At 48.3% G+C, this 27960-nt stretch overlaps 1 protein-coding gene across 1 annotated transcript; it reads left to right on the top strand.

Annotated features, from left to right (window-relative positions):
• Window positions 1–1283: 1283 nt before the first annotated feature.
• Window positions 1284–26670, top strand: SPINT2 (serine peptidase inhibitor, Kunitz type 2). The gene is made up of 7 exons (XM_045532121.1): window positions 1284–1771; window positions 18848–19018; window positions 21638–21697; window positions 22988–23041; window positions 24143–24304; window positions 24585–24623; window positions 26006–26670. Exons 1-7 carry the CDS (start codon window positions 1666–1668, stop codon window positions 26170–26172), a joined length of 759 nt encoding a protein of 252 aa, XP_045388077.1. The 5' UTR covers window positions 1284–1665; the 3' UTR covers window positions 26173–26670.
• Window positions 26671–27960: the final 1290 nt, after the last annotated feature.

Below are 27960 nucleotides of genomic sequence, written 5' to 3'. Positions count from 1 at the left end.
TTGCCCAGGCTAGAGTGCCATGGCGTCAGCCTAGCTCATAGCAACCTAAAACTCCTGGGCTCAAGCGATCCTCCTGCCTCAGCCTCCCGAGTAGCTGGGACTACAGGCGTGCGCCACCATGCCCAGCTAATTTTTTCTATATATGTTTTTAGTTGTCCATATAATTTTTTCTACTTTTAGTAGAGACAGGGTTTCGCTCTTGTTCAGGCTGGTCTCGAACTCCTGAGCTCAAATGATCCACCTGCCTTGGCCTCCCAGAGTGCTAGGATTACAGGCGTGAGCCACCGCGCCTGGCCCAAGCCCCCAATTTATTAATATTTTCCTTGTAACACTGTTAAAGTGTTTTCAGTAATAATGCAGTTATTTTAATTCTCCTGCTGCCTGTCCTCTACTCCTATCCCCGCCCCACTCCACCCCCTTTCCAGTGTCAGCTCATAAATACCCTCGTCCAGGAAGCCCACCCAGACCCCCAAGGTGGGTCAGCTGTCTCCTCTGAGCTCCCCTCTTCTCCAGTCTGATCTCTCTGCCTGTGCTTCCCTGTCACAGTCCCTCAGAATCCGGACGCCACTCTATGGCTGCCTGGTGAAGTATTTGTCTCCCTATCTGTATTGGAAACCCCAGAGGCAGGGCCTAGAGCTTGCTGTTCTTTCATGGGTCTCTCCCTTCCTCCAGGAAGACCTTCTTGGCCCTTTCTCAGGCTGGATGGGGAAGCTGTCTGGTCTCCCATCATGACCTCCTCTTCCACCATCCCAGCCCTTGATCACTCAGCTTGGGCTTTCCCCAACACAGCCTTAAATCACTTTGCCCCATGATTCCACCACCACTACTCTGGGCTGTTCTGTCTAGTGACACAGGGACCAGCCTGGCGTGGCCACCGCTGGGTCTCAAGCATTGTGCCACCGAGCAGGCGCCCAGTGAACAGTGAATTTAGGAAGGAATAAATCCTTCGCCCACAAAGGACGGCGGAGGCAAAGCAGGCAGAAAACCACAGGTTTCCAAGAAACGCGCTGTTTGCCGCCCCCCCTCCCATCCTGAGGCCCAGCCTTGAGGAGCTACGGCCCTCAGAGCGCGCTGCCGAGCCTACGGGCACGGGTGGCAGAAGCCCTGGTGCTATGCTGGGGGTGCACCCTCTCCGAGCCAGGTCCCTCGCGGGGCGGAGCCCACGCAAGCCCCACCTCCTCCCCCAGCGGCAGGGGCGGGCACAGGTGCGCCAAGGGCGGGGGAGCGGCTGCTCAGGTGCCTGCCCTCTGCGCCTGCGCCCTACACGCCCCGCCTCGCCAGGTGCGCCCGCCCCCTGCCTGGCCGGCCACCTTCGGTAGCTGCTTCCCGGCGTCCGCCATTGGCTCCGCCGCCCTCCGGAGCACTTGGCAGTGTTGAGGGGCTCTGGACGGTGGGGAGAGTCGCTGAGTGTCGCTAGGGGCAAAGGGCCGAGTGACGAGCGGACTGAAGCATTGAGCGCGTGGAAGGCAGAGTAGCTGCACACCGAAGGTCCGAGAAAGGGGCTTCCAGAGGTTTCGGCACCTTGCGGATTTCCTGGCCCCGCCCGCACCTGAACTCGAGACCCTCTAGTGCGCGTGCGCAGCAAGGGTCTTCCCGCCCCTGATCGCGAGACCCCCAACGGCCGGCGGCTCGAGGCCTCGCGTGGGCGTCCTGGTGGAGCGGGTCATGGCGCAGCTGTTTGGGCAGAGGCGGTGCCGGGCGCTCCTCGCTCTAGTGGCATCGCTTATCCTCTCTGGGGCCGCGGCGGCCGACGGAGAACGTGGCATCCGCGGTGAGGGCCGGGCGGGGGTCCTGGGAAGAAAGGGTGGCGGGGAGGCTGGTGGCGGGCGTGAGGGGAGAGGGTCCGGGGGATAAAGTGGTCTGAGCGCGAGAATTGGCGGGGGAGGAAATTGGGGGCGACTTAGTGGCGTTCAGGGGGTGTGGTGGAGACGGTCCTGGGGATTGAACCTTGAGATGAGGTTTGGGAGCCCTTGAGAACGTGAGCATGGCGGAGGCGCAAGGGATAGGAAAGTTTCCTTCGGGTGAGGGAGGAGGCGGGAGATATTGACCAAGAAGGAGGGGCACTGGCCTTTCCTGCGCCAGGAATGGGGTGAGGAGCCGGCGTTGGAGACCAGCCTCTTCCTGGCAGCGGAAAGTTCCATGGCCAAAGAAAACCCAGGGAGGCCAGACCTGAGAAGGTGGGGGTTGGATTAGGTGACCTGGTTGCCGTTTTAGCCTCTGAGAGGAAACCCCTGCCTTTTTGGAGATTGGACATCAACCTCTCCAGGACCTTTTCTAGTTAAGTTGCAGTGGAGGAGGTGCCCAAGAAGGAAGGTGTTTTTCAGTGACAGCCAAAGGAAGGAGGAGAAAGAAGCAAGTGTTGGAGGGGAGGAAATTTTGCAAAGGTGCAAGGCTGTAATAGTATTGGCATTGAGCAGCTGGAATTGGATTTTTTGGATTGGCCCTTAGAGGTTGGTGGTGGATAAGGTGATTTAAAACCCTACACTCTAAGGAAGTTTGGCCTGAAAGGTCTCTTTGAACAAGTGGTGTTATAACCTTAACTGCTTCAGACAAGCACCAGCGGGTTTTGAAAAGAGCTCTCTTGAAAGAAGAAGTCATTGATTCAGCAAAACTGAGTCCCTGCTATATGTCAGGGATGGTGCTGGCAGTGGTGATAACAGTTGCTTCAGACAAGCCAAGTTCCTGCATTCACGGAGTTTATATTCTGGTGGGAGAGACAGTGAGTAAACATTTAAATAGCACTCGCCACAAGAGTAAATTACTAAGAAGTAAATGAACAGGGCGAAGTACACAGGGTGACAAAAGATGACAGGGGTGGCTTTAGCATACGTGGTCAGGGGAGGTCTCTCTGAGGAGGGTGACATCTGAGCTCTAACATGAAGAATGAAGAGGCGGTAGGCACACAAAGACCTTGGGGACCAGTGTCCAGTTGGCGGTAATGGAGCACAAAGGTCTTGAGGCCAGAACAAGCGTGGTTGTATTCAAGGGAAAGAGCCAGCGTGGCTGGAGCAGGAGGTGGGGGGGGGGGGAAATTGGAGGAGGTTGGGAGGTGGGGGAAGTCAGCAGGAGCCAGACGGCCCAGGGCTTTATAGGCCAGCATACTGGGTGAAAAAGAGAGAGAAAGCAGGATGTGTGTGCATGCCAAGTTATCACCTGTGGTAGCTTCTGGTTTCTCTATGCCTGAGGCAGGAAAAAAAAAATGAGTTGGTAGGGAGAGGCTCAGCTGTAGGGGAGCAGGAATCAGGAATGCAGGTGGTGATCATTCTTGCAATCTGAACCAGAATTTTCTAGCCCTTTTGGACTGTTTCAAATGAAGTAATTATGTTAAGTTGTACCTGGCCTCCGATACATCTGGTGCTTCCTCTGGGCTCGGATGTGTCGTTTAATCCTTGAAATAGCCTGGTGCAGTAGTGAAGTTACAGGCCTTGTCTAAAGTCACACAGCAGTAGTGTTTGACAAAGCCAGGTCTGACTGCTGAGGCCTTCTGTGTTCAGAGTGGCTTCCCTGACTGCTGTAGCTGGCTGGACCTACTGACCTTTCAGAAGTACTAGTGTCTGGCTGGGTGAACTAATGCCCTCACTTATCTGAAGTTCTGTTTGTTTGAAAGCTTGAACAGCTTAATCTGAGGCAGGAGGCAGTTTTGATTTCTTTCCCCCCTCTTTTACGATTGCTTTAGTTTTCTCAGGAAGCAGGGTACTCGTCCGCTAAGAAGTGTTTCTCCAGCCACATGCAGCTGCACAGGTGCTGCCGGATGAGTATGTGGAGAGGGGGAAGTGCTAGAGAATGTGTGAGGGAGGGATTATAATGGTTGTTCAAGGAATTTAATCAGTGTGAAAACATGAGGGTGCTGAGGGGCTGTGGAAAGGTGGTGCCGCCACCAGATTGTTGGAGTTGAGGTTCTGGGGAAAATGACCTAGAAAAATAGGACACAGCGGGCATCAGTTGCATGAAGCTGAGATTTGGAAGAGGTTGCAGTTATTGAGACAAGGTCTAGGGGTGACCGTAGCAGACAGGATCATCACCACAGGAGAGATCGCAGGAGAGGTGGGGAAACGGACAGGCTATGGAAATCACCAAGAATGATGATAAGAGCAATGTGACAGGAAATTATGGAGAAGAGAGGAGGGATGACCTGGGTCTGCAGATGACGCAAAAGGTAGGGTGGTGAATGATCTACTCTGATGACGTAAGATTCGCAGCTGGGAGGGGGGCTTCTAGGGGAGAAGAGTTGAAGCCCCTCCAAGGAGCAGGGAGACCTACTCATTGGAAGGCCCACAGGAGGCATGTCCTCAGGGGAGAGCCAGATTCCTGTTGGAGTAAGAAGGTGGCAAGAATGTTCAGGGATCAGGAGTTGGGGGAGGGGAGATGGGGACAAAACAAGCTGTGTGGGGCTAAGTGTTAACTCAGGAGTCTGGGGCTTCTTGTGATAAGCATGGTGTTGTCTAAGAGTGAAGCTCCAAGTGGTGGAGGGCGGGTAGGAAGGGTGTGGTGGTTGCACTGACACTTGGAGGCTTGGCAAAGTGTCCTGACTCCAAACCTCTGGAGACAGGTGAGGGAAAGCTGATCTTGCACCAGGTGAGAATGCTCCCTGATCTAGTCTTCAGGTGAGAATTCCAGCTGCAGTGGAAAGCATGCAGAGATGATAAACTGACCACTCCCAGGGAGCCTCACACAGCCTCTGTGTGACTTGTACAGGTTCCAGAATTGGAAATTTTTTGTGTAAAAGTTTGGGCCAGGTGTGGTGACTTATGCATGTAATCCTAGCACTTTGGGAGGCCAAAGCAGGAGGATTGCTTGAGGCCAGGAGTTTGAGACCAGCCTGAGTAACAGCAAGACCCTGTCTTCTACAAAAAATAGAAAAATTAGCTAGGCATAGTGGCATACACCTGTAGTCCCAGCTACTCAGGAAGTTGAGGCAGGAAGATCGCTTTGCTTGAGCCCAGGAGTTTCAGGTTGCTGTGAGCTATGATGATGCCACTACACTCTAGCCCAGCTGACAGAGTAGGATCCTGTCTCAAAAAAAAAAATTTGTGTGTGTGTTTGTTTTTGGCTTTGCTGGAAAAATACAAAGATATGATGGAACCAGACCAGAACCCAGGCCTGCGTTCCTACCTGGCACTCGTGGGCTGGAGCTTAGTGCCTCTTTGGGCAGGATATATACTACCCCTTTGCCCCTCCCCATGTATATTCACTTAGCCTGCCTCATTGCGGTGACCTGTCTGCCCTCCATCTCTGTAGGCCTTTGGGTTGTGACCCCCATCTTAACAATATGTTCTATTCAGTAAAAGGAGGTAGGCAACACCTAATAGTTGTTGATAAATTGTACAGTACAGTGAGTGTGTGTGTCGTGTATTATGGCTGTTGGAGAAAAACCTTTCATCAGTTTTTTTTCCTCTTTTCCCCATGTGACAAATCCCTGGTATTTGGAGGGTCCCGAGATATGTAATTTTGATCAACACAAGGCCAAATAATATATTTTCTCTTCAGAATAGAACCTTGAAAATTCCTTTAGGAGTGGTCAGTTACATGTAGTTCTTGCTGCCAATAACTTTGTGCCGGGCCATCAGAACTTGTGTTAATGGTTAATTGGCTCATGGTCCTTTGTTAATTGTTCTTGGGAATTTCCACTGGAGAGAGGACAGCAACATTCATTTGAGAGCTTGTCAGTTTCAGTTAACCTCTTGGGTTAATTACAGCTTCCCCAGAACCTAAACTAAAAGGCAAACTTCCCAACAGTTCTCCAATAAACATATTATTAGTTGCCATTCTTTCTATCCCTTCCTCCTCACCCTCATCCCCCAGGATGGTTGTGACCCTGGTGGTCAAAGATAAGAGGTAAAGGGCAACTGGTGTTGGTGATCCAACACCAACTTTGGGCTTCTCCAAAGTAGCCTCTTACATTATTCCCGTTCTCCATAGAGGAGGTGCTTGTGCTGCTTGCAGGCAAGGCAGTTTGGTTCCAGGACAGTTTGAAATATTTATTGATTTAGTCAACAAATGTTTATTGAGCACCTACCAAGTGCCAGGAACCGTTTCCAGCTCTCAAAATAGAGCATGCAACAAAATAGACACCCCTCATCCGTGGTAGTTACGTTGTAATGAGAGGAAGCCAATACAGTAAAGGACCAGTTGAATGTATGTCTGGTGATGAGTGCTGTGAGGAAAAACACAGTAGGGGCTGGTGTGCTTGGTACTGGAAACGTGGGCTTTGGAGGCTCAGGTGGTAACCGTTGAGGGCCTTGCCTTTAGGTCCGCCAAGCGAGAGTGGTGGACCCAAAAGGCGCCAGAAACATTCCTTTGCCTGGTCAGCATGTGAGCACTCAGCCTGTGAGGGAGAAGGCAAATGGCTCCGCTTTCACCCTCCCCACCTGTTTCTCGTTTTACCTCTCCCCAGAGTCATTTGCAACATTCAGGCTGGTCTTAAGACAGGAGGCCAGGCAGCCAGCTTGTGTTTGCCTTGTCCTAAGGCTGACAGGGGAGGGATGATTAGCCCTGCAGGGGTCACACTGAAATGACTTCCATAACCCCAAGAGGCCTTGGCCCACTGGGCAGGTGACTAATGCAAAATCACAGATGACCCCAGAAGCAGTAGAGTATGGATTATGGACGCTGTTGTAAGATCCTGGTTACAAATGTCATTTCATGGGTTGTTTCTGACAAGATCTTTTTGAAAACTCCCTGTGAAGACATGTTGGAACATAGATGCTGAAGGCCCAAGAACTTTGGGGCGGGGGTGCGGAGTGCCATAATGGAAAAAAGGTTGAAAAACATTGGTAAAGCCTCCAATAGCTTTCCTCAGTTCTGGAAATGATCCATGATTCACAAAAGGTTAAGAATACCTGAATGTGACTTAACAGCAGCCAGTTCCGTGAAAGACTTGGAGACTGCTGGTTTCCTCCACATTATTCAGAAGGGCTGTTCAAGTTCTCATTATGGATTGGGCTGAGAGTAGGATTTATAGATGTGTTTTAGTGATGAATATGAAGTGACAGTGGATAGGAGTGGTGGTTTGCGTTGTGCTGATGGTATACGAAATGTAAACCTTATATCTAAATATTTTATATCTGGAATGCCAAGGTTTTATATCTAAAACACCAAGATTTTACGAGCCTGGTAATTTAAGTTGGATTTGTCATTGTAAATGTTCTTTCCTCATAAATACCTAAGGGTTAAAGTTTCTAAATTACTTGTCCTAATAATGACAACTTCCAGACACCCAAACCTAGAGGAGATGGGTAATTAGTAACTTTCTGTACTGGAAACAGAAACACTCAGATATGTAGAACCTACCCAGCTACCAGGTGTATTTATAGATCACCTTAAAATAAGGTTGATTGTAAAATAAATATCAACTTTGGAATTTGGCTTCATAGTATTTAAACAGCCTGGAGTACTCCCTGGTATACAGTACCTCTTCACTCAAACAAAACTTTTCAAGATGCTCTCATTCCTTGGGGAAAAGATACTTGAAGTGCAAACGAGAATCTAAAGTGTAATGTTTCTTTTTTTCACTCAGACTTTCTGCCTCTGAACTTACCATCTCATGATCATGTGGCGAGGCGGACTTTGATCCATGTGATGGTTTGCCATTGTCATATTCTAGGTGATAAGGGAATCAAGTCACTTGATGCCTTGCCCATGGTTGCACAGCAGAAAAACAAAGGAGAGGAGTGAGGGTTGAGTTGGTTGTATCATCTGTCTGGCTTGAGGTTGCTTGTTTGGCTTTCTGTATTTTCCCCTGTAGCCTATCAGTCACCGAGTTTGGTTGGACTCCCAGTGAAATGCATCATTCTCTTCATCACCATTCCCATTGCCCCAGTATTAGTCCAGTCTTCATAAAAATAAAGTTTCTGCTATTAAAAGCTTTGTGCCAAATATTGTTTTAAGCACTTACAATGAATTTAAAACTCCTTTAATCTTCACGACACTCTGTACTGTGTATCAGAGAATAACCTCCTATTTGCATTGCTTTTAAGGAATGAATCTGCAAGCCTGCAAAATTTATCTTGATGGGGCCCATAGAGGGAAAGCTCACTGAGTCTTCCTGCTTCATTATTCACAAGTGAATTCAAGTTACTGAGAGCAAATGCTATTTCCCAGACAACCGATTGTCAAGATAGCCCCAAGATTAATGGCACATTCCACCGCAGGAAACTAAGTCTGGAGGGAGGTCACAAAAGGGGACTTTTTGCCAACAAACTTGCCAAAAAATTTATACTAATTAGATCTAGACAGGTTTAAATCACATGCAGACAGACCTTCACTTCGACTTGGGCTGAGTTATATTTATAATGTCCTCAAGATAGTTGTCTTGCTAATGTTCCCAGCCTTTCACCTTAACCCAAAGGCAAGTGATGGTTCCATAGTCAGACCTTTGCCTTGTCTTCGTAAGCCTCTGTGGTCTGCGTGATTTTTTTAGTTAGCCAGACCTAAATCAGAATATGGGGCTTGTTGAATCAAAGAATATAGAGTTTATTCATCTTTGTTTGGAGTGTTGTTGCATGTTATGAATGAGGAAATAAGCACAGGGAGGTCGGGAAAACTGCCCGGGAAGCAAGAGGCAGCCAGAGACTCATTGCACTCATAGGTTTTTGCTGGAACAATTGCCCAAGTCGTAGGCTTTCTTCTAATCTGTCAAGTGACTCTTCTTTATTGTGTCACTCCTCTATACCAGAGTCTTTGGTCATTTCCTTTGTTACTTACATGGCTTAAAAGCTCTCTGAGTTTAGGGTGTGATTGTAATATTTTACCTTGTGTAATTTTTTTCTACCCAAGTGAGTCTTGTGGCACCTCCTTAATTGCCAAATCATGGAGGGCAAGGACCACATCCCCAGTCAGTGGGCCCAGTTTGCTCTGGATGGTTCCAATTTATGCCACCATATCCCATAGTAAATATTGAGAACACCCCCTTCCATTCTGAACAGTGCCTGGGTCCAAACTGTAAATTATGTGGACATCCTGCTTACGTGTAATAGCTATTCACCAGACGCTTATTATTTGTTCAAGATACTAAGGGATTTAGTACATTTGATTTTATTTACCATGTAGATTAATTTTTTTTGAGGTGGGGATAGCACTGTTGCCCAGGCTGGCCTGAAACTCCTGGGCTCAAGCCATCCTCCGCCTGCCCCAGACTCCTAAGCAACTAGAACTACAGGTGTGTGCCACCATGCCCAGCTTGAAATTAATCTTTTAACTGAAAAATTTAAGCAAATGAAAAGGACCGTAATCTACTACCCAGATAAAACCACTGTTGACTCCTAAGAAAAATAAAAGTAATACATTCACAAGATGAGAATACTGAAACTACTAAATGATATAGATGAAAAAGAAAAACCGTGCATGTGTGGGGGCAGTGAGGAAATGGGAAATCTCTGTACTTTCCTATTAATTTTGTTGTGAACCTACAACTGCTCTGAAAAAAAATTTTTCTCTGCCCACCCCCTAAAATTTTTTTTGAAGGAAAAAGAAACGCTTAGTTCCTTTTCCTAAAGGTAGATTCATATATGTGGCTAAATTAAAAGGTTAAAAAAGGCCAGGCACGGTGGCTCACACCTGTAATCCTAGCACTCTGGGAGGCCGAGGCGGGTGGATCGCTCCAGGTCAGGAGTTCGAGACTAGCCTGAGCAAGAGTGAGACCCCGTCTCTACTAAAAATAGAAAGAAATTAGCTGGACAACTAAAATATATATATATATATATATATATATATATATATATATATATATATATATATATATATATATGAAAAATTAGCCGGCATGGTGGCGCATGCCGGTAGTCCCAGCTACCCGGGAGGCTGAGGCAGAAGGATTGCATAAGCCCAGGAGTTTGAGGTTGCTGTGAGCTAGGCTGACGCCACGGCACTCACTCTAGCCCGGGCAACAAAGTGAGACTCTGTCTCAAAAAAAAAAAAAAAAAGGTTAAAAAAGAAATCATTTTATATATATATATATATGCGCGCCATTCTTCTGCTTTTTTCCCCTCATAGTTGTAGACATTTTTCTTTACTGGCACATACACATTTGTGTATTTTTAACAGTTCTGCTTATTTGCTTGTGTGGCTGTCTCATAAGTTATTTAGCCAGCACAAACAAGATATTTTGGTGGTGAATTTTTAGCTGTTGTAGGCCTGTGAATACCAAGCGCTTTGTGGATGTGGCAGTAGTTGCTCCTGTTCTTTGAAACTCTTTAGTTAAATGACTCTTCAGAGCTTTTCTCTGCCTTTTGATACTGAGGAGTGGTTGTAGCCTGTTCTACTTCTCTGCATAAAATATAATTTTCAAATGTCTAGAAATTATTGTAGCAAATAATTTCCCCTTGGCCATTATCCTTAGAATTCCTAGTGGCTTTGATGAAAAGAGTTGTTTTTAGCAATGGAAAGGTATGCTGCAGTGTTTGGGGCAGAGGATAAACCCCAGGAATGTGTGGTCAAGGTCATTATAAGGAATGAGAACTCTAGGAGTCCGCGTGGTAGGTCCGACCACACAGATGAGACTTGAGGAGTTCTGGGATGGTGGGAGTGGAAAATCTGAACAGCGTGTTTTTTATAAACATTCTCTAAAGAAGGGATTGGCAAACTGTAGCTCGAGTTGCCGTCAGCATACAGCCTACAAGCTGTATATGGTTTTTACATTTTTTTAATGGTTGGCAAAAAACAAAAGACTTTCAAAACATGTGAAAACTATATGAAATTAAATTTTAGTGTCCATAAATAAAGTTTTATTGGAACACAGCCATGGTTATTCATTCACATGTTGTCTATGGCGGCTTTTATGCTGCGATGACAGAGTAGTTGCAACAGAGACCAGGTGAACCACAAAGCCTAAAATAAAGGCAGTCCTTGCTTTGCACGTTTTCTTTGTGCACGAATTTCATTTACCTCAGTTTCACTGAATAACTTCAGGCCCCCAACAGCAGGGTTCAAATTTCAATTACCACAGTATATTAACTGTGGGTACTTGGGTAAAGTACAAGTTTCAGCTGCTAGCTCTTCAGCCTGCATATCACTGTGTGAATCACACGGGTCTGGTGATAGTAATCTCACAGTGCTTGGTCACTGCCCATCACACACAGCAGAGCACGTAGTTGTTTGCCTCCTTATTTCCCAGTGATAAACGTCTGTGTTAATTCACAAAAATGGGTAATAGAACTGGCCAAAAAATACAAAAGTGCAGCAAAGAGAAAAAGTGGTACCCCCTGGAAGTGAAACTCTGATTGAACATAGAAGCGGGGATGTGAGCACTAGCTAACTGGGAATCCTGCCCCTTCCTTCCACCATTGGAGACTGGATGTGCAGCCAGGGGAGCTCAGCACAGGCCCTCTTAGCCACAGGAATGAAGAAGGCGCTTGTGACTTTCTGGGTGATGGGCCAGAGGAAGCAAAACCTCGTTAGTGAAGTAGCGCTCAGAACATGTGCGTGACATTGAAAGAGCAAAGGGTAAAACATCAGAGGCTGATCCATCTCTAAAAAAGGGTTTAGCAATTGCTAGAAAAGGTTGGAAATGATGCTTGCTGCACATCATAAGTTATATGATAAGAAGACCAGGCACTATTCAGACTACTCTTGGTAATATTTTTGCAAAGAAATTAAACACTTTTGCCAGGCACAGTGGCTCACACCTGTAATCACAACAACTAGGGAGGCTGAGGCAGGAGGATTGCTTGAGACCAGGCTGGGCAACATAACGAGACCCCATCTCTAAAAAAATAAAAAATAAAAATCAGATTAGCCAGATTTGGTGGCACACAACTGTAGTCCCAGCTACTCAGGAGACTGCGGCAGGAGAATCGCTTGAGCCCAGGAGTTTGAGGCCGTAGTGAATGAGCTATGATCATGCCACTGCACTCCAGTAAAAGTCATTTTACTATTTTTTCATTATGCATCTAAATGAGGCTGTAGTGAGTGAGCTATGATCATGCCACTGCACTCCAGTAAAAGTCATTTTACTATTTTTTCATTATGCATCTATAAACCGTTTTTTGTTGTTGTTGTTTGTTTGTTTTTGAGACAGAGCCTCGCTCTGTTGCCCGGGCTAGAGTGAGTGCCGTGGCGTCAGCCTAGCTCACAGCAACCTCAAACTCCTGGGCTTCAGCGATCCTCCTGCCTCAGCCTCCCAAGTAGCTGGGACTACAGGCATGCACCACCATGCCCAGCTAATTTTTTCTATATATATTTTTAGTTGGCCAGATAATTTCTTTCTATTTTAGTAGAGACGGGGTCTCGCTTTTGGTCAGGCTGGTCTCGAACTCCTGACCTCGAGTGATCCTCCTGCTCTGCCTCCCAGAGTGCTAGGATTACAGGCGTGAGCCACCACGCCTGGCCTATAAACCAAGTTTTTAATGTTTTCACAAAAATTTTTCAAAGTCATGGAGCAATCATCATTTTTCCCATTGATTATTATGAGATTGCTTTGTGTGATCCTGTGCCATGGTGCAAGGCAACTACTGCCTGTGTTTACTGTTTGGCCCTTTGTAGAAAGAGTTCGCTCTAGAGAAAACAGATGGGGGGGTGGGGAGGAGGAGAAAGAGGAGGAACATTTCATAAGTGGCTTTGGGCTTGTGAGACGACCCAGGGCTTCATGCATGTGGTGGGGCAGGAAGACCATGTGCTTCAGTTTATAGCTCCCATGGGAAGAAAAACTGCCAGACTATAACCCTAGGAAAGTTATTTGTGCTTGTTTTAAAAGTAAGCTTACTCTGAATGGATATAAAAACATAAATAAAAGAAAACACTAAGTTCAATTTAGGGGAGAGCAGGTAGGATTGAAGTGAATGATATACAGGGGATTTCAGCTCTATCCGTAATGTTTCAGTCCTTGAAAATGTTAGAATTCCGTAAAGCGGAGAAGTGGATACACCAGTGTTATCATATTTTTAGTACTTCTCAGCATATTTGAAATATTCCATTAAAGTGAACTTTGCAAAGTAGGCACAGCTGCAATTGTATGTTTTTGAAAAATGATTAGATACTATCTTAAGCTGGTAAAATTAAATTAGATTGGTAGTACCTGGAAGCCAAAAATTCTGTAATGTACTTGTCAGAAGGCGACAGTGTATCTGTCCAGGCAACTCCATAGAGTGAAGTTGTCTGAGTCATTGGCTGGTTGTCTTGGTTAAAGCTTTAGTGACTTCAGAAGCAGAGAAACCTGTTTTCCAGGACATTGTTCACAAAGACCAGTCTGTTTTGCAATTTTGCAGTAGCTAATTTAAGAACACCGGCCAGGAGTTTGTAAGTCAGGTTCATGTATTTCAGATAATGTGTGATTTTAACCACTTCTGATGCTTTTCTAAAAGATTGTTACTCTTTCCCGAACTCAGGAATTCCATTTTTACTTACATATTCTGAAGCTTACAAGTGCTTCCAAATTTGGGTACCCTTCAGCATTTTCCTGTTTTTCTATCTGCATTTTGAAAACATACAGGATGTTCTTGATTCTTGCACTACCTTTTATGAGCGTACAGATAGGACTTGAGACATGTTTTTCATGATTGCTTCCCAATACTGTTCTAAGACCAATACATCATTTTGTCATTTCTTAATAATATAATAATAGAACTGCTCATTAAGGAGTAACTTTCTGAAAAACATGTCTGACAGATCCCCCTCAGCCTTGGCCATTTCCTTTGGTATGGTGCTGTCCGTGACCCTGTCATTGAGTGTGACTGAGAACAGAGGCCTGGCCTTGGCGAGCCCTTAGATTGTGATAAAGGCCATGAGGAATGTTTTGGTTTTTAGGCAACTTCAGTTCTGTGTTTTTCCCAGTGCCAGTTGATAAAGTGGCTTTTTCTTTCTGTCGGTCTGAGGGGTTATATTAGTGCCTGGGCTCTCTAATCAGACCAGTGTGAACTCAGATTTCAGCTCTGCTGCTTGCCTATATTTAACCACCCCAAACCTTGGTGTCCTTGTTTGTAAAGTGGGGATGTTCCTACGTGATTCACAGTTTTAATGTGACCATTAGAAGTAGTGCACATAATGTGCCTGGTATAGTGGCTTGTCAGAGGGAATAAATGAGCTGTCAAAAAATATGTAGTGCTCTGCATTGTAGTTCATTTTGATTTTAGTCTGAATCTGCCGTAGTACTTTACTTTAAAAAATTATTTTTATCTATTTTTATTAGAGGCAGGGTCTCACTGTGTTGCCCTCCCTAGTAGCTGGGACTACAGGTGTGCCCCACCATGCCCAGCTATTTTTTTTTTTTTGGGTAGAGACAGGGTCTTGCTACGTTGCTCAAGCAGGTCTCCTGCGATCCTCCTGCCTCAGTCTCCCAAAGTGCCGGGATTACAGGCATAAGTCAGCATGCCCAGCAAAAAACAATTTTTTTAAAGGAAGATGACAAATCATGGAAACTGTCTTAAACATCAGAGTATTTTTGGCTTTTTATAATTATTTGGAGAACAATGAGAGAGAAAGTGCATTGGTGTTATTTGTGGTGGAAGTGTTGGTATGGCCTGTGTTTCTTGAAGGACCACTGCCTCTTTTAAAACAACGAGCAGGCCCAGGCCGGGCGCAGTGGCTCACGCCTGTAATCCTAGCACTCTGGGAGGCCGAGGTGGGTGGATCACTCGAGGTCAGGAGTTCGAGACCAGCCTGAGCAAGAGTGAGACCCCGTCTCTACTAAAAATAGAAAGAAATTATCTGGCCAACTAAAAATATATATAGAAAAAAAAAATTAGCCGGGCATGATGGCGCATGCCTGTAGTCCCAGCTACTTGGGAAGCTGAGGCAGGAGGATTGCTTAAGCCCAGAGGTTTGAGGTTGCTGTGAGCTAGGCTGACGCCACGGCACTCACTCTAGCCCGGGCAACAGAGCGAGACTCTGTCTCAAAAAAAAAAAAGAAAAAAAAACAATGAGCAAACTAAAACAAAATCATTTTCATGACCTCAGTTCTCTCAAGCCTAAAGAGTAAAAGTTTACTTCATAGATTCTTAAAAACAATTTAGTTAGTAAAAGCGTGTGATGAAGTGAGACTTCTGTCCATTCGACCAGTAGCTGGCTTTCCATGCTCACAAAAAGGAGTCTGTCTTACACATGGTAAGGATGTGGTTAAATTTAGTCTTAATTGGACCTAGCTTCAGCCAATTAATCTGCTACTTAGAACTCTTTTACTCTAATGAAATTTGAGTAAAAAAAGAGGTTTTTTCTTTTTATTATAAAAATTTTCAAATATATACAAAGTGGTGAAAACAGTCTTTCCAGATATACTGTGTTTTTAGTCCAAGTTTTCTCTTAATAAAGAGACATTTCTAAATTCCACAAGGAATTTAGACAGCAGCAGTGACGGTCCTTCCTTTCTTTCCTACCTCACCCGAGAAACCTGAAAATAAAACTGCCTTCTGAAACTTACACTGTTAGATCAACGTGTGATAATCCAGAGCAGACGTGAGCAGCTGTCTAGACACAGAATGGCTTCCCAGGCCCCTAAGACTTGTCACGAAGGTACCAGCACGTGTGCAGAAAGAGCACTGCAGCCCAGAAGAGGCCCTGGTCTCAGAGGCAGACCTTGACTGTGCTCTTGGAGTTTCGTCCTGAGCTGTCTGCGGTGAGCATCCGATCTGCCCGATAGATCCTGATGGAGAGAATGTTCAGAGTGTTCCTAGGAATCAGTAAACTTCCTCATTCTGACTCCAAGCAAGCTTGCTTTCCAGGGTGGTGTGCTTAACGTAAATATCCTACCTGCTTGACGATTGATTTTCTTATTGTAAATTGATCACCTGGTGCTCAATTCATCACCTGGCGCCCTGGATTCATGTGTCATCTTGGGTGCGTTGTCACCATGCCTGTGTGTCTTCAGTGTCGGGGGCACTGATGGGAGCGTGTCTGAGCCAGATTCTGGGCTGTGTTGAATTCACCAAAGTGACTGTCCTAGATAGGCGGTTTTTCTCTCCTGCTTTCCACACTCTCAGGCTTCCATACCTGGCACATAGCATGCACCTGGCAGCCTGCTTATGAAAAGCCACCCTGTGCCTGCCATTATGCTGCGGGCACCCTGCTTCCTTCCCTGGCACCGTGTCTGGTGCTCCTTGCTAGGCTGCCTTGAATTTTGTTGGGCCTTCGCACAGGCTTTTGTTTTTTGTTTTAATTGAGATATAATTCACATACCATACAATTTACCCACTTAAGGTTTACAATTCCTCCCTCAAGTTTTTTTTTTAAAAAAGGCTGTACCCTGAAACTGCTCAGGAAGCAAGGACACAAAGCAGTCAGGGTGACCGCCAGGGCTGTCGGCGTGGTGGGGCATCCGATAGGCTGTTGACGTCTCCATAGCAGTTGTGTGCTCCCCACTTTGGTGATGTTTTCAGTTTTGGATCATAACCGGATCCTGTGTGGGTCCTCTATTGTCTTGTTGGTGACAGTGCTGCCTCTGGCGTTTGACGGCCGTGTGGGTTGGACAGAGTCGTCCAGCAGAGAACTCCTGCCGTGTTTTCCCTGGGCCTTGATTGTGCGTGTGTTGTGACCTTTGGCATATTGTTAGAAGCACCTGCTCCAGGTGTACACCCAGCTGGTTCTGTTTGGTGTGTGACGGACAAAAGGTGCCCCTTATTTATAAAAAAGGTTTACATACTATGAAATCACTCATTTTTAAGTATATGCTCCAAGGATTTTTGGTACATTTTCCAGAGCTGTGCAGCTACCGCCACGATCCAATTTTAGAACATTTTCATCATCCCCTAAAGATCCCTGTAGCCACTTGCAGTCACTCCCCAGTCCCACCCCCAGCACCAGGCAACCGCGGATCTACTTCTTGTCTCTATTGATTTGCCTTTTATGGACATGTTGTATGATTTCATTCATCTGAAATGTCCAGATAAGGTGCTTTTTAACTGGTGATTTAATTGGTGGTTGCTTTCAAACGATAGAGAATTTCTTGCATCAGAATGTGCTTTTTCTGCTGTCCTAGTTACCTGTGATTTATTGGTGTGTGGGGGAGTTCCTGGTGTGTGTGTGTGTTTTGCACAGTAGCAACCTTTTTTGTCCATAGATTGGTGTTTTGTGGAACATCTGGTTTCCTGTCCTTTGCTGTGACATACCTTGGGAGACACAACAGAAGCACAAATCCTGCACTCTTTGCTTTTGAAGATTATCCTCAGGTGGTGAAGTAAACCTAACAAACATGAAAACAGCTAGACAGGAATAAATGACAACATCCAAGCAAGTGTTGGGCTCTGGGATGCTTTTACTTGAGACATGTTTACTTATGTATTTATTTGTTTGTTTATTTTTTTGAGACAGAGCCTCACTCTGTTGCCCAAGCTAGAGTGCCGTGGTGTCAGCCTAGCTCACAGCAACCTCAAACTCCTGGGCTCAAGCGATCCTCCTGCGTCAGCCTCCCAAGTAGCTGGGACTACAGGCATGTGCCACCATGCCTGGCTAATTTATATATATATATATATATATATATATATATTTTTTTTTTTTAGTTGTCCAGCTAATTTCTTTCTATTTTTAGTACAGACAGGGTCTTACTCTTGCTCAGGCTGGTCTCAAACTCCTGAGCTCAAATGATGCACCCGCCTCGGCCTCCCAGAGTGCTAGGATTACAAGCATGAGCCACCGTGCCCGGCTGAGACATGTTTATCAAGCACCTTGTGCCAGGCCCTTGTGCTGAGCGGCTGGGGCTGGGGGGGTGACACGGTGGGGCTGGGGCAGACATGGAATCACGTGTTATTCCCTTTTCAAGTTTTAAGGAGAAGGGCTCCTTTAGGTGCTGGTGATACTTCTAGGACTTGTTTATCTCTCCTTTTTTAGAGAGAGCAGAGACTCTAGCTTTTTGCAATCAAATGTATCTGGCTGAAATGTTATAACATTGTTTTGTTTCCCTTTTACTAGAGCAGGACCAGATTTTGGGGTCCCCTTAAACCCAGGGCCATCTTGGTGTGCTCAGGTGGGAGCTGTGACAAGCGCTGGAGCAGGGGCATGACCTGAGTTGCCTGTGGAGCTGGGGGATGGGGTGGGGAAACTAGAGTTAGGACTTCTTTCTGAGGCTCTTGTGGCAATTCGAGTGTCCATGGCCTGCCCTGGTGGATAGTGGACAGGAAAGGTGCATGTGAGGGTTGCCGAGGGCGCTGGTAGGGAACCTCCTTCCCAGCCTCACTTCTCCAGCCCTGACCTTTCAGTGCTAAGCTCCCATAGCCTGTAGCATGGGGCAGCATCCAGAGGGCTCCTAGAGTCTGGGCTTTTGCCTTTTTTTTTTTTTTTTTTTTGAGACAGTCTCGCTCTGTTGTCCAGGGTAGAGTGCCATGGTGTCATCATAGCTCACAGCAACCTCAAACTGCTGGGCTCAGGCGATCCTCCTGCCTCAGCCTCCTGAGTAGCTGGGACTACAGGCATGCATCCTGGCGCAGGCCTGTAGTCCCAGCTAATTTTTCTGTTTTTAGTAGAGACAGTATCTTGGTGTTGCTCAGGCTGATCTCGAACTCCTGAGCTCAAGAGATCCTCTTGCTTCAGCTTCCCAGAATGCTAGGATTACACGTAAGAGCTACTGTGCCGGGCTATTTTTTTTTTGCGTTTAAAAGTCACATTTCTATACTGGATGTGCAAGTCTCTGATAATGGGGGCAGGGACAGAATCAACACGAAACTGAAATATGGTTCCCCAGTGGGCGGTTGGTATCTTTGCTGTTAGATGATGTGTTTCTTTCCTATACAAGGAAGGAAGCTCTAAGTAGTCCTGTTGGCACCCCGGGCTTTGGAAACAGCTCACTGAGGAACTGTGCTGGCAGCTTAGGCCCTGGCTGTCCTCTTGGGGTCTGGAATGTTGTTGGCCACCTCCTACAGGTATGTGTTTGTCGTGTCCTTTGTTGCAGAATTGCCCTAACAAGCTAACAGCGTTCTGCTTTGTGTTTCAGACTTTTGCCTAGTTTCAAAGGTGGTGGGGAGATGCCGGGCCTCCATCCCCAGGTGGTGGTACAATGTCACTGATGGATCCTGCCAGCAGTTTGTGTTTGGAGGCTGCAGAGGAAATGCCAATAATTACCAAAGCAAAGAGGAGTGTCTCAAGAAATGTGCTGGTGTCACAGGTAAGACGGTGGTAATGAGGAAATTTTGCTATTTAGGGGAAATCTATTAATTGGGATGTGGATACCTGTTGCTCTTTGCTAGTTCTTCACAGCAGGATCTGAGGATTCTTCTGTTTTAAAAAGCAGAAGAATCAGGTGCAGTGTGAAGGTCCCAGCGGCCATGCAGTGGTTGCACAGTGGTACCCTTCCTCCTCCTCTTCCCAGAAAGGGGAGCTAGGCCTCAGGGCGGAGCTGGGAGGCAGCGTGACCTGGCCTCTGCCCACTTCCCTTCTCCCACTTCCTGGGCAAGTTCCACACCAGCCCAGGCAGAGGAGGAAGTGGCCTTCCCTCCTTTTTTTTTTTTTTTTTTTTTTTTTTTTTTGAGACAGAGTCTCACTCTGTTGCCCGGGCTAGAGTGCGGTGGCGTCAGCCTAGTTCACAGCAACCTCAAACTCCTGGGCTCAAGCGATCCTACTGCCTCAGCCTCCCGAGCAGCTGGGACTACAGGCCTGCGCCACGATGCCCGGCTAATTTTTTGTATATATATTTTTAGTTGTCCATATAATTTCTTTCTATTTTTGGTAGGGACGGGGTCTCACTCTTGCTCAGGTTGGTCTCAAACTCCTAACCTCGAGCGATCCTCCTGCCTCAGCCTCCCAGAGGGCTAGGATTACAGGCGTGAGCCACCGCGCCCGGCCTGGCCTTCCCTTCTTGAGCAGGCGCCTCTCCATCCACTAAAGACAAGGCTGGCCACAAGCATTTGGGTTATTTTTACTTCTGGGACAAAAGACTTGAATAGCTCACCCAGCCAAGTTACGGGTCAAGTTAAAACGAACATATGTGCTAGAATCCATCCTTATTGGCCCTCACCTGCAAGGGGTTCTGTGGAATCAAGGTAATGTTGACCCTGACAGCCTCACAGTTTAAATAAAAACCTACAGCCCCCAACAGCATGCCCTGGCTCTGAGCCAAGCTGTGAAGGACTCCTTAAGAGCTGATGGCAGTTGAGACATTGTCCTGTGGGGCTGATCCACCCCAAGTCTTACAGAGACTAGAAGTTTTAAAGATTTTCGGTGGCACTCTCCCTAACATCAGCGCATGACTCCGTACATCTTTTCTTGAAGACTTGGTGTTGACACTCTGACTGGAAATGGTGGTTCTGTGTGGGGATGATGTGCTGGCGCCCCACCACTTCCATCCCGCTTGGCTTCAAGCTGTGCATTCAGAGATCAGAGAAGCTTGTGAAAGTTCTGTGTAAAGAGAGAAAAACAACAGTGGCCTTGGCTGTGACCTCAGGTTTAAAACATAGTGCATGAGCACACAAGCCCGGCAATGACCAAGTACTGTGGGGAGGACTTTACTGATGTCTCTGTGCCTGGTGCCCAGCAGACACTCGGCAAGTGCTTAGAGAGCCAGGGGCCTGGGTATTGTTTCTGGATGATGCAGGCCGTCCCTCACCTTTTAGAGGTAACTGGCAACCTCACCAGATGGTGACTAAGGAGAATACCGTTTATTGTATTTGTGTTTTTCCATCCAGCAGTGATTTGGTGTGAAATCATAGGGGGAATATTTTTCGCTAGCTTTTCTGTGCCATCCCAGTCAGGAGTTGACTGTCGCAGATGTGCCTGCCTGTGCTGGTTACTGCTCGTCTCCTCAGGAAGAGAGCTGGTGTTGAGAACTCTTAGACAGTGGGCACTGAGATAGGCTGTCGCTGCAGGGACACGTGGGTTGTTGTGTTTTGCTGGGAGAAAGCAGGTAAGCTGTCTCCCGGGAGGTGGTCCAGAGGCTGGCCCCCATCTCAAGGCTCAGGGAACTCATCTGTTGGCATCTGATTGTGAATCCACTGTGCATTTCTTGAGGTGCTCTCACGTGAGTCCGTAAAGAGCTAAAACCTGCCAGAGCAGTGAGTGCCTGGAGTCCTTTGCCAGCGTGTTCTCTTCCAGGCAGGTGGGCTCTGCAGGGAGCCAGATGAGAATGAGAAGAACAGTTTATTAATTTCTAATGAGAACCAGAACCACTCGGGGGAATAGACATGTCTTTGTGCTTGCGCCTTTAGTCCACGGAGGCAAACCTCTCAGCCAAATTGCCGGAAGATTGCTGGGCAAAGGCAGAACGAGGGGAGCTGGTTTGGAAGGTGACTGTTTAATGGCAGCAGGGGAGCTGGGGTTCCCTCTGTCCTGGATCATCTGGCCTCTCCACCCACCCCCTAACTTGCATGTGTGGGAAATATACATAGCCTAAAATTTCTCATTTTTACCATTTTTAAGTGTACAGTTCAGTGGTATTGAGTACATTTATGCTGAGTGTACCCTCTTAACTTTTTAATTGTTCAGGTGAGTTGATAACAATTAAACAGATTATTTGCATTTTTATGGTCACTAGCATGTCTTTACTCTGATTCTCTGCAAGTTGATCAAAGTTTAAATCTCAGAGGGCAATCTTGGTTCCTTATTTCCAAGTTGTGGTGCGCTTGTCGTGGTTTACTGTGCACATTGAAGGTCCCACTTAAAAGAGAAATGGGAGTTGCTATGAGAGGCTCACAGGACAGACTGACAACGGCTCAGATACAGCCCAGTGTTTTCCCGCTGGGCAGTCTTGGAGGTCACTTTCTCACCACGGTGTTTATTTGTCCCCTTACAGAGAAATCCATTGATGATTTGGCGGCCAGCAGGAATGGAGCAGATTCCTCTGACCCTAGTGGTAGGTTCTTAAAAAGACCAGGATGCAGGGAAGGCCACCCAGAAGGGCATTGTGAAAGGACACTTGTAATCTGGGAGTTTAAAGGGTTCCCACCTCTCGGTTCTGTTTACTCAGAATGGGCCTGGGCTGCCTGCTCTGGCCCGGCATCCTGACGTGGCAGAGATCACATGTCCAGCTGACACAAAGGCCGGGATTCTGCAGTGCTTCCTGGCTGGCCCCAGCCTCCTCCTGGAGGACAGGGGATCGGGGAGGCTCCAGGCCTCTACCTGCCATGCTGTCTCCCCTCCCCCACCCCGCCTCTGTGTTCTGCCTCCTTTGCTCCTTGTTCTTGTTGCTGTCTCCCTCCCTGAGCTAAAAGTCCTCTGTCCTCTGCCACCCCCGCCTCTCCATTCCACCGCAGAACTTGATCTCGAGCTTTATGTTAGCTTGCTTTGTAGTGCTGGCAGCCGCTGCCCCCTTCCTCCCTTATGCTTTAAGGACTCTGCTTCGGGAGCCTGGGGTGAGTGGTCCCGATGCACTGCCAGGTAGCAAACGTGCCCTTAGCGGGCCAGCCCTGCTTTCCCAGCAGCCAGTCCCCAGGCAGTGGGCTCAGCTGGACAAGTGAGACCCTCTGTGGAGGGAGGGACACAAACCCCACCCCCGTTGGGGGACAGGACTCCCCCTGCAACAAAGGTGTAGGTTGTAGTCTGCTCTGGACCTCCGACTCTGGCACCAGTGCCCATGTGAGAGTCAGGCTTTTAGTTCAGTGACTGTTGGGGGTCAGCTGGCTTGTAGAATGCTGGAGAGTTAGGCTAGAGTCACTTTCCAGGTTTGCTAGGCCAGAAATCCTGTGACTTTCCTGGCATTGCTTTGCCTGGGTTCGCTGTTTATTCCCTGCTGGCCTCTCTGAGGCATCCAGAGCTCTGCAGCGTCAGCGCGATAACTCTGGTTTCCATCCTGTTTAAGAAGAAAATTTCCCCAGGAGGTGCAGGGCCTCCTTGCTGTATTAGAAAGTACGAACCGTCATCTAATTCACACCAGTAACCAGCAGGGATTAGTTTCCATAGTAACCGCTAAGGAGTCCACAGGGCCTTCCTGTCCAGCGTCCGTTCAGTGTGTGCCTTAGAGCCCATAAGGGCAGGGGAGGGGTGACAGAGCAGAGCTGCCCGCTGCCCACGGAAAGGGGGCTTCACACATTTCCTTAAAGGTGCCGGTGTGTCCACACCCCTCAGCGGGCCCTTGTAGAGTCAGCCCCAACTAGGCCATATGTCCTGTGTCTGTCCCAGCCTCCCTGACACGTTTGTGTTTCAGTTCCCAGAAGACAGGATCCTGATGACCTCTCCAGTGATATTTTCAACTATGAAGGTATAACTAAAAAATAATTTTAATGTGGGGCAAAATGGGTTTTCTTAGTCAAGGATTGAGAGACACTTGTGGATTTCCACTAAGGAAATGGAGCGGGACACCCTATCTTCCCAGGGGGTAGTGCTCTGGGGTTAGAGGCGGCCTCACGTGGCTGCCCCCAGCCAGCTGGGAGCGGGATGTGCCAGTGGAGAAGTTTGGCTTTAGGGGGGGCAGCATAGTGCGTGGTTCTGGATTTTACCACTGTACCTCTCACCTGCTGTGTGGCTGTGGGCAAGTGACTATAGCTGTGACTCAGAGCTCCCATGCATAAAATGAGGGTCCCGGATGGATCTCATAGAGACTGAGTCAATACGTGTACATTGCCTAGACCAGTACGTGGCATAGAGGAACCACCAGATGAACGCAATCTTTTATTATTATTATTATTTTAAATTTAATTTTATTTTTTTGAGACAGTGTCTTCCTCTGTCTCCTGGGCTAGAGTGCAGTGGTGTCATCAGAGCTCACTACAACCTCAAACTCCTGGGCTCAGGTGATCCTCTCACCTTAGCCTCTCAAACACAGTCTAGGCTCTAGAGAATATATTTGAAAATGTGGGCTGGGCACGGTGGCTCACACCTGTAATCCCAGCACTCTGGGAGGCCGAGGCGGGAGGATCACTTGAGGTCAGGAGTTTGAGACCAGCTTCAGCAAGAGTGAGACCTAGTCTCTACTAAAAATAGAAAGAAATTAGCTAGGCAACTGAAAAAAAAAAAATAGAAAAATTAGCTGGGTGTGGTGGTGCACGCCTGTAGTCCCAGCTACTCGGGAGGCTGAGGCAGGAGGATCCGGGAGTTTGAGGTTGCTGTGAGCTATGATGACACCACTACACTCTAGCCTGGGTAGCAGAGTGAGACTCTCCCTCAAAAAAAAAAAAAAAAATGTAGAACAGAGTTGTCAGATGGGCCAGGCTGGCCTTGTCTGTAATTTACTTAGGAGTTTCTTTACCAGAGAGAGGTTTCTTCATTGACTGAAGCTGTGTGCCTGCTCAGGAGCCTTCTAGCTCGACTCCACTTCTCCAGGGCTCTGCTAATTTGTATTCCTTGGGCTGTTTTGCTCCAGAATACTGCACTGCCAAGGCGGTCACTGGGCCTTGCCGTGCAGCCTTCCCACGCTGGTACTTTGATGCTGAGAAGAACGCCTGTGATAACTTTATCTATGGAGGGTGCCAGGGCAACAAGAACAGCTATCTCTCCGAGGAGGCGTGCATGCGCCGCTGCTTTGGTGAGTGCTCCTGAATCCTAGAACAGTGGTGGCAGATGAGCCCTCCCCTTGAGGGCTCCAGTCCATTTCCCCATCCCTAAAATGAGGGCCTTGGAATGCTTGTCCTTTGGACCCCACTGGGGTGGCAAGACCTCAAAGCCCCCAGAAGAGCTGGAAGAAGTCCCTCAGGGAGCGCCCTATGAAGATCCCAAGGCTGAGGGGGATCCTGGGTTGGTGGCAGCTCTGTGGGGTTGGGGCAGGACTGTGAGCTGACATTTCTGGGCCGTGTATTCTCTTCCAGGCAAGCAGATATATCCTGTCCTGCCCCCTGGCACGAAAGGTAAATGGCCTCTTGCCCTCCTCCTGCCATCTGCCTGCCCTCATCCTTCCTTGAGTGAGCTTAGCTCTGCCCAGCTGTGGTTTTGCCTTGATAGATTGTCCTTCCCCGTAAACATCTTTTTGGTAGAAAGTTGTTTCTACACAGGAATGGCAAGGCAGCTTGGAACATGTGGTGGCTGTTTGTCCCACTGTGCAGTGTACACAGACGGCTGGCGTGAGTCAGTAGTTCACGAGGCAGGCTCCGCCTGGCTGGCCGGGTGACTAGGGGACGAGGACTAACTTTTAGGCGCGTGGGGACTGCCAAACACGGGCCTGAGGCTGGCCCGAGGTGTGGAGGGAACTTGGCTGCCGTGGGGTCTAAAGCGTTGGTCACGGGTGACAGGACAGAGGGCCAGGCGGGCCATGGGCCTCTGTTTTCCCCAGGTAGTCAGGTCTGCCCAGGCGGCGGGGCGTCCTCTCACTTTTGTTTCTGAGCTGAGTGCGGATGGTGATGTTGGCACAAAGGACCTGCCACACTGGTTTGGCCTCTTTCTTGACCTGTTTCCCTGCTAAGGCGCCAAGACCTGGCCTGCCAGTCTGCTCCGGTCTAGGCGCCAGGACCTGGTTTGCAGGTGCGGGGCTGGAAAGCAGCCAGTCTGGAGCACTGGTGGGTGGAGCTGGAGAGAGGGGATCGCCCCAACAGGGCTGGCTCTAAAGTTCTGCAGCCACGTCGGGGAGGGGGCCAGGCGGCTCCCACAGGAGGTCACATTCCTCAGATGGACCCCACCTGAGAAAAAGCATCTTAACTGACCAGTGGGACTGCAATGGGGCAACTTGAACTTGCCTGGCAGTTGGGAGCACAAGGGTCCCCTCCCAGCACTGTACCTAATCCACCCTGGCCTCCACCCCGACTTCATTCCACAGGTGGCTCTCAGCCACCCCGGCCACCTGCAGGGTCACATCCTTCTCTGTTGCTGGTCAGGGGGGTGTGTGAACACACAACCTTTGGGGTTTGATGTTTACACACGCCAGAGGTCAGTGTATTTACACCCGTGCATCTTTAGGCCTGGGACTCCTGTACAGGTTGCCCTGAGAGGTGGCAGGGGAGTGCAGAGTCGAAGTGGGTTTTTAGTTCACACAGAAGGAACGCAAATACCCACTCTGTGAATGCGCACATAGCATGGTACTTCCTTTTTTCAGGGAATCTCCTTGGTGACTTCCCTGGCAGGCTGTGTCAAAGTTCTCCCCAGCTGCAGTTCTCCAACCCCCTGGGTTGGGAGGGGGCGTTGGTCCTCGCCTGAGCCCACTTAGGTCCCCTGTGTCCTGGGTGAGCTGTCATCCTGCCCTGCTCTGGCTGTGTCCCTCCTTGTCTCACCAGTCCTGAGGCCTCTCTCTCATCCCCAGTGGTGGTCCTGGCGGGGCTGTTCGTGATGGTCCTGATCCTCTTCCTGGGAGCCTCTGTGGTCTGCCTGATCCGGCTGGCACGGAGGAACCAGGAGCGTGCCCTGCGCACCGTCTGGAGCTCTGGGGACGACAAGGAGCAGCTGGTGAAGAACACATACATCTTGTGAACACCCTGTCACCAAGAGAATTGGGGAGGTGGGGGGGATGTGTGTGTGCTTTTTTAAAATAGAGTGATTGATTTGTATTTGTGAGATCATTAGGGCTTTGGTGTGTTTGTTACTCTGGAAGGTAAGAAGGCTGCTCTCTGGTCTCACCGTGGGTTTGTTTGGAGATGCTCTTAGGGAAGGGCTCTTGGCCACGTCGCCACTGGTCGGGCAGCAGCCCCAGTCGTTTCCTCGTTATTTTTCGTCTTTTTTTTTTCCCCCTAAAGGATTCTTTCCTGGATCATTATTTTTCTTTCCTCCAGGTATAGTTTCTTTGCTTATGTTGAATTTCATTGCGTTCTTTCTCATCACAAAAGTGATGTTACAGCAATTCCTTTGGTTTGTTTGATTCATGTTTTTTTTTAAGTAAGCATAAACAGAAGTTTTTTTTTATTAGGATTCTGAAAGGAAGAAAGTGAAATGTACAAGTTTAATAAAAAGGGCCTTCCCTTTTAAAATAAATTTCAGCATGTGCTTTCTTTTTTTATGGGACTTAAATTCTACCAAAATTATCACAGGACACTATGTGAGATGTCCCATTCTAGACAAAGACCCCTGACAGTAGCATCTTTTCAGATCTTGGTGAATGCAGCCGGCAGTGTGAAACAAAATTCACATTCCCAAGTGCCTGTAAAATTTCGCCAAGCAACACTGCTTAGCCTCACTACCTGTAGTGAACTCTGATATGTTCTTACTCTATTTCACTTCTTAAAAATTCTGGCCACAACCTTGATGACCTCTACTGTGGGGAGAGTAACCTACACCTTGCAACACTGCCTTGGAGGACACAGGAGGGTTGGAATAAGGATGTATCCTGTCCAGGGAAGACCAAGACCTTCCTGGGATTGGAGTGGGTTCAACAAGAGTCACTGTGGCATTGTGATTCTCATCTCTTGCAGTTCTGCACGCTCCCCATCTTGAGGGGTGGAGGGAGGGTGGCTCCTGCTCAGGCGTTGTGTTGCCTTGGCTGGAATCCTCCGTCCAGTCTCCTGCACCCCGTGGGTTGAAACAGACTGAGCACCGCCAGCTGGATTTGGCCCCCAGGCTCAGGCCCAGTCCTGCCTTCCCGTGGGTGTTCCTTCCCCGTTTCTAGACTCCAGCAGCCCCTTTCCTCCCCTCCTCCTTCAAATAGGGTGGTCCTGAGGTCAGGCAGGTGGCCTGGGCCTCCACCTGTCTTGGAGATGCAGGCGGCTGGGCCCTCACTCCCAGAGCAGCCAGGTACCGCACACGGTTCTAGATGCTGCTTTGGACTCTCCCTGGAACAGAAGGCGTTGGGTGTCCTTTGCTTGGCCCTTCCTAGAAATCCCTTAGGGCTTAAAAATCTATTCCAGAAGCAAATTGGGCAAATACCGCATCTGCTCCTTCCTGCCTGCCTCGCCCATGCGGTGTTGCTAACGCGTTCTGACGCGCTCCCAGCACTGGGCAGTTAGCGCAGCCGGCCCAGATTCGGTGAGCAAGTGGAACCTACTGGCCATGTCCCAAACAAATTGGACCCCAGAGCTTTGCACAAGCCTGAGGGTCCAGGGAAAGAGGGTCTGGGTGTTGGGAAGAGCCTCCCCGCCCATGACTCTGGGTATGTAGCAGTAGGCAAGCCACTTAACTCCCGTGACCCTGCCGTGCCCTCACCTGTGAGTGGGAGCTGCTGCGTGGGCTGGGTGAGCACACAGGTGTCGGGTTGTGCTGTGCCTCAGGCGGTGCTCAGGGAGAGCCTGCTTCCGGCTGGTGTCCCGCCCCTGCCCACCCACCCATCTC

This window comes from Lemur catta, chromosome 19 (genome assembly GCF_020740605.2).
Source record: "Lemur catta isolate mLemCat1 chromosome 19, mLemCat1.pri, whole genome shotgun sequence".
In the NCBI taxonomy this organism is placed as follows: domain Eukaryota; kingdom Metazoa; phylum Chordata; class Mammalia; order Primates; family Lemuridae; genus Lemur; species Lemur catta.
Note: the sequence above shows the minus strand (reverse complement) of the source record. Positions and strands in the feature narration are given on the sequence as shown.

Coding starts and splice junctions, on each gene's coding strand:
- SPINT2 (XM_045532121.1), top strand. CDS start 1,666: ATGGCGCAGCTGTTTGGGCAGAGGCGGTGCCGGGCGCTCCTCGCTCTA. Junction 1,772..18,847: donor CGGAGAACGTGGCATCCGCG/GTGAGGGCCGGG, acceptor TTTGTGTTTCAG/ACTTTTGCCTAGTTTCAAAG. Junction 24,624..26,005: donor CCTGCCCCCTGGCACGAAAG/GTAAATGGCCTC, acceptor TCTCATCCCCAG/TGGTGGTCCTGGCGGGGCTG.